Source organism: Solanum dulcamara, chromosome 3 (assembly GCF_947179165.1).
Source record: "Solanum dulcamara chromosome 3, daSolDulc1.2, whole genome shotgun sequence".
NCBI classification, from domain to species: Eukaryota; Viridiplantae; Streptophyta; class Magnoliopsida; order Solanales; family Solanaceae; genus Solanum; species Solanum dulcamara.
In genome coordinates this window covers 1394437-1400436 of record NC_077239.1, presented here as the reverse complement: position 1 = coordinate 1400436, position 6000 = coordinate 1394437, and the positions used below count along the sequence as shown (strand labels likewise).

General features: G+C 34.7%; 1 protein-coding gene across 1 annotated transcript; it reads right to left on the bottom strand.

Annotated features, from left to right (window-relative positions):
• LOC129882091 (phosphatidylglycerophosphate phosphatase PTPMT2-like) lies at positions 1–4420 on the bottom strand. The gene is made up of 6 exons (XM_055956238.1): positions 3686–4420; positions 2120–2242; positions 1311–1404; positions 877–959; positions 704–793; positions 1–552 (listed from the first exon to the last, which is right to left on the bottom strand). Exons 1-6 carry the CDS (start codon positions 3962–3964, stop codon positions 193–195), a joined length of 1029 nt encoding a protein of 342 aa, XP_055812213.1. The 5' UTR covers positions 3965–4420; the 3' UTR covers positions 1–192.
• Between the last annotated feature and the right edge of the window lie 1580 nt (positions 4421–6000).

The following is a 6000-nucleotide window of genomic DNA, read 5'->3' as shown; positions in this document are numbered from 1 at the left end:
AAACCGGAAAACATTATAACAGGTAGTAAGGTATATAAACATATACTCATAAAGTTGTTATTTGCAACTTGACAAGTATATCGTATTTCGTATTTACATTGAGTGTGTCAAGGTTTTTTGGTAAAGAAAGTTGAAACAGTAAGCACCTTGTAGGAACTCTATATACAGAAGAAATATGTACAGCTTTTTAACTTAAGAGAACACATGTATATCTACAGTAAAACTTTTCAGTTGCTTGCTCTCTGCAGGCAGCTTATGGTCAGTGTGGCAACGTAACCACATACAGGAGAGTCTTGCTAAGGCTGCCCCACCAGCAACTCGAACTCTGTAAATCAAATTCAAATCAGCCCAAATCTCAGATCCAGCTACCCTAGAGTCGAGGCTTGAATCGTATCCCTCTAGATCTGTTTCGGTTATCACAACTACAGCACCATCATCAAAGGCTAGCAAATTTCTTCTAGCCAAAAACCTTGAGCTCCGTGGAATCATACTAGTCAAAGGGTTAGAACTATATGACTTTTTCACTATGAGATGGTAAAAATCCTGGACAGCCTGATAATTAGTGGGAAAACAGAATCAGCAACAATAGCCAAAAAAATAAAAACCAAGTCAACTGGAGTATCTACCATCAATCTCATTAAGGTAGAAAATTCATGCTTCTAAGAGAAAAAAGAACAAAATATGAGGCAAATCTCTAAGACACCTGTCGCTGGGTAGAGGCCAAAAGCACCCTTGGACGAATTGACTTCACATGGTTATATGCATCATTTGGTGTCATCTTCTTGTACTTAACCTACAAAACAAAAGAAACTTTAGAAAGAAAATGGGTAAAATGATCTTCAAACAATCCATTCAAACAAGTCTTAGTTTACGCACCAAGTAACATAAGACAATGGTCGTGCTACGTCCTCGGCCAGCCTTGCAGTGCACATATGTACTTTGTCCATTGGTAGCATTTTCTTCAAATACAAACAAAAAAGTTTATTTAAAGGCTTAACCTACTAGTAAACCCTCCTCTGGCGGTACTCTAAGCATTCTTTTGGATATTTCTATAGTTTTCTGCCCGCAAGGGAGGGCGGGAGGCAAGATGTAGAGGTTCAATCTTGATTAGGTAGGAAGGAAGAGGAGAGCAAACAAGAGGAAAAGCTCATAGGTCCAGAGTTGGGACAAATTAAATGAATCTCAAGATGGTAAGTGACTGTGATGTCACAACAAAAATGCTACAGGAATTAAGGTCAAGAAGGTTCGACAGTAGTGTAAATCAACAAACTAATAAAAAAAGGGAGCCAAAGGGATGGAAAGGTACTCACCATGGATGAACTCTACAGCTTGACATATATTATTCAGAGATGGGGCAAATAAGTAATCTCTTGTGGGGAGAACCAAATGACGAATACCATGAGCCTACAAGAAGTAGTAGATAACAATAATGTGAAAAAAAAAGAAGGGGGGGGGGGGGGGGAACACTTGATCATGCAATGGAAAGGAAATTTAAATAACAAACCCAAAAGTTTAAAAAGTAAATGAACTAGAGAACTAGTTAATCACGAAAAGAAAACAAGGGAGTTAAGAAGTGAGAGACTTAACTTATAGGGTGAGGTAGAAAGGCAACAAATACTGTACATATTTAGTTAATAATTGATAACAGTAATACCATGAAGAAGATAGGAACAAAATCAGTAAATAAAGCTCTTAAACAAGGATTGCTATGGACAAATAGACCATTTCATCAAAAAAAGATCGGCACATGTACAACCTCCTAAGCTAGTGCAATGCTACTCAACGCGTCCTCAATTCGTGCATTCCAATTTCATAGGGATACAGAGGAAATAAGAGGAAGGGGATGAAGGTGAAGCTTGAATAAAGGCAGACTTTCATTTCCTTTTCTTTTTAGATGAGAAAAGACCGACTCATATTTAAAGTGAAGCATAACAGAAAGATCAAAGCAAAGGGGTACAGAAGAAATAAGGGGAAGGGGCATGAAGGTAAAACTTGAGTGATGACTGACTTCTTTTTACCTTGTTTTTGGGTCTTGTTCTAGATAAGGAAGGACTGACTTATCTTTTAAGTGAAGCATAACAGAAAGAACAAAACAGATATCAGAATTTAAAGAACAAACCTCATATAAAGAAGTCGGAACTAAAGTCTCATATGGCTCATTTAGGGTGACAACACCGGACACACCAAGCTCCTTTAGCCTTTTCACATCAGATTGGAAAGGAACAACACCTAGTAACACAAACTATAGGAGAAATTAAGTCAGTAATACAATCTTGTTATACAGTAAAAATATTGGACAACAAACTACTAACCAACTATTGACTAGAAAGGAATTAAAAGGAGGTGAACATCAATCAACCTATGTCATCTTCCAAGATGGTCAATGCATACACGCAAACTTAATCTCCAATGTGAAGATAGATGCGTGTGGAGTTATGAGAAAAGCATTGCAGCATATAGCATGTAAGAGGACATTTCTTAAGATCCCTACGAGCACCTCATTTACCTCACTGCACATATACCAGACATTCTATGACCTTGAACAAATAATTCAAACAAAACCAGTAAAAAATGAAACAGATACGAGCAACAGCAATATCACTATATGTACTCCCTCAAATATCAGGCTTCCTAATTTGACCAGGATGGAATGGTGAACATTGAAGTTCATTGTATTAAAAAGGATATCTCTCTAGAGTGGGTTATAAATATCTTTCTGATCAATTTCAACTTGTAATAGTATAAAAGAGAATCTCAAGTTACCATTTTGGTTCATGACATTCCAACTAATTAGAATATTAGAGAAACTTCCTGGCTAAAAAAAAGTAAGTAAATTTGAAACCAAGAAGGTAGGGTAAGAGAGTTAATCTGGGATGACGCGAGTGAGAGTAACTAACTTTATAGCAGTGAAAAGAAAAGACGGCTGAACAAGTTTACTGTTGGTCCATCTTCCTGGATAACTATGCATCATTTGCCAATTGTCGCAGATTAGTGATTAGAGGCAAATTTCTTTAAGTAGATTAGCACAATAAAATATTAGGCCCCAGCTGTCATTGTCTTGTCATTCCTAGGACAGACAAGTTTAATCATCTTTCTTATGCATCTGAAGCAGAGTACCATATAGATCTATTACATGTATTTTTTTAATTATTGACAAATAGAAATACTCTTCCAGATAGAAATTAAGCGATTGATATTCCTATAAAATTAAATTCCACCTCTCATTTTCTATATAACCATGCATATAGATTCGTTAGTCATGACTTCGAAGTTCAGCAAGATGTTATAACAGTTCAACATTAACAATCAATGTAACCAACTTCAATGCAACTGACAAAGCCTTTCAGAAAGATCTATCCTACCTCATGACAATTCACTAGAATGAATTTCTAATATAACTAGTTCAAAATTTATCAATACATTACATGAGTTAACATTTGGATATGCAATATAGGGATTGGCCACTATAAGCAAAAACATTCCAACTTATCTAAACATATTGAAGCATACTGACATCATTTGCACATTGACATAGATCCATATAAAAAGACCACAGAATTCACTACAAGTGTATATATTAAAAGGGGAAACAACAATAACAACAAAGCATTCATTTTACAAGAGTATATATTAAATCCAGGACAACAAAAAGTGTTAAAAGCAAATCTAGCAAACGTTGTTATACCTCATCAATCCAGTCCCACCAGCGAAACTCCACCTGAATCTTGTTCCTAACAACATTGTAGAGAAGTGTGGGGTAAAACAAGGCCCGAGCTCCAACTCCAACCATGACCCTCCTTACATCCAACACAAAAATAGCATTCTTTCCACTACTACCACTACAACACAAAACCTTACCAGCAGTAGATGATTTCTCTGCCGTCTCTATCACTCCACCCACCACCACCACCTCCTCCTCCTTCCCAGTCTCCAACTCTCCTCCCTTCTCTTCCTCTATATACATAATAATACTTGGTGAAAACAAGAAAAATTGCACAACTCACTGATAAACAAAGTGCAAATTCCACAGGAAACCACAAATGAAAATTTCAAACTAAAAAACTTAAACCCCCAAATAAACAAACAAACGGACCCCTCTCTGAAATTTAGGCAAATTATCTGTGAAACGGATCGGAATCGTTGAAATTGCAACAAAGGTTCGAACTTTGATAGAAATCAAGGTAGGGCTTCCAAATTTCGATCATATTCAGAGAAAAAGGTATAAATCGGACGGCCAAGATCTCGCGAAGGTGGTTGAGACCCTCGATTTGCAAAAATAATTGAAACGGAATCGGAATGGGTAAAAGAGTGGAGATCGCTTGGAATTAAAGAAGCCTAGACGATACTCTACTTGGAAATTCAGATTGTCCCCTTTGTATATGTGTGCCACGAAATTTCAAAACTTTCAAACTTTGTTTGGATTGTTGTTAACCTATTATTGTGTTGTATTATATTTATTATATTATTTTAATAAATATAGTATTTGGATAGATTATATCATTTTTTTGTTATTATATAATGTCACACATTCATGATTCGAATGATAAAAATTATGAATATAGTGTTTAGATAGATTATATCATTTTCTGTCGTTACATAATATCACACATTTATAATTAGAATGATAAAACTTACGAGAAAAATAGGGTATGGGTAGGGGTGGCAATTGAGCGGATTGGGTCAAATTTAGATGGATCATAATGGGTTAAGACAACAATTGATTCAAGATCCAACCTAACCCAAATTAATTTGGGTCAAAACGGATTGATCAAAATGGGTTAGGTAATGGGTTATATAACTTTTCAAGATCGAACCCAACCCAATTTTTACCAAACTTAATTATTTTATTTGTTCTTTTAAACTATTTTAGTACCTAATAAAATTATTTTTTTCTTTATTATGGCTATATATAACATACTATCTAATTGGAAAAAAAAGGTTTTTAAAAATATTTTAACAAGATTCCTCATGAGCCAATTCGGGTTACATATCAATCCATTTTTTAATGAATTGAAATAACTTAGGTTGAAATGGGTTGAGCTAATGAATGAGTGAGTCGATAACCAACCCAAATTTAAACGGGTTGGGTTGGGCGGGTTGGGTTTGATTTTGCCACCCCTAGGTCCGAAATAGAGTTACTATGAAAAGGTAGGTTAAAAGATGAAATATAATTATTAAATAATAAATAAAGACAAAATGAGAAGAAAATATTAAGGTAATGACGCGAACACATCAAATCGATCGTTATATAAAATGGGTCTTTTCGTCGTTATCTAACGATGAATTTAAATGATATAATACAATAAAATTTAAGTAACAATCAAAATAAACATTGTATTTAAATTAACAATACAATCCAATGAATAACAACCATCCAAACAAGGTGTTAACAAAGTAATGACGGTGACGTGCACTGTTGCCCCATATCTTCTTATGCTAAGTATTTATAATTATGTTTGGGAAACTCATGGTTGTTATCTTTTAAGTATGCATGCAGGTAAATCCGTTCATGTACGAGTAAATATAAACAACACTATTTAAGTATTTACTTGAAAAATGATATAGTTAAAATTTGTTATGTGGTTTATGGGCATGTGAATTAAATTGATCTTAACAATGAAATGAAGTCGAAAATTTGGTGAACCCTAACATTGATGCCTAATGAGTTATTTATATAAGAATAAACTAAGGTAATTTTCCTTCTCCCCTGATTCTCGAACTGATGAGTTTATCTTATTCATGGTTGAATGTCATCAAATTTGAGTCAACTACTGACTGTTCAATCATTAATATTGATTTGATCATATCGTGAACAAATAAAAATAGACGGAGAAATAAATTTGATTTGTTGGGCAACAAGAAGAGAGCACAAGTCGAGACTTGTAAAAAGTGTTTACATATGTATCTTTTGTATAAGAATCAGAAGAAGAGAACACACTAGTCATACATGGACAAAGCAACTTTTTATACCTTCAGCTCATTAGCCCCTGCTGACCACAT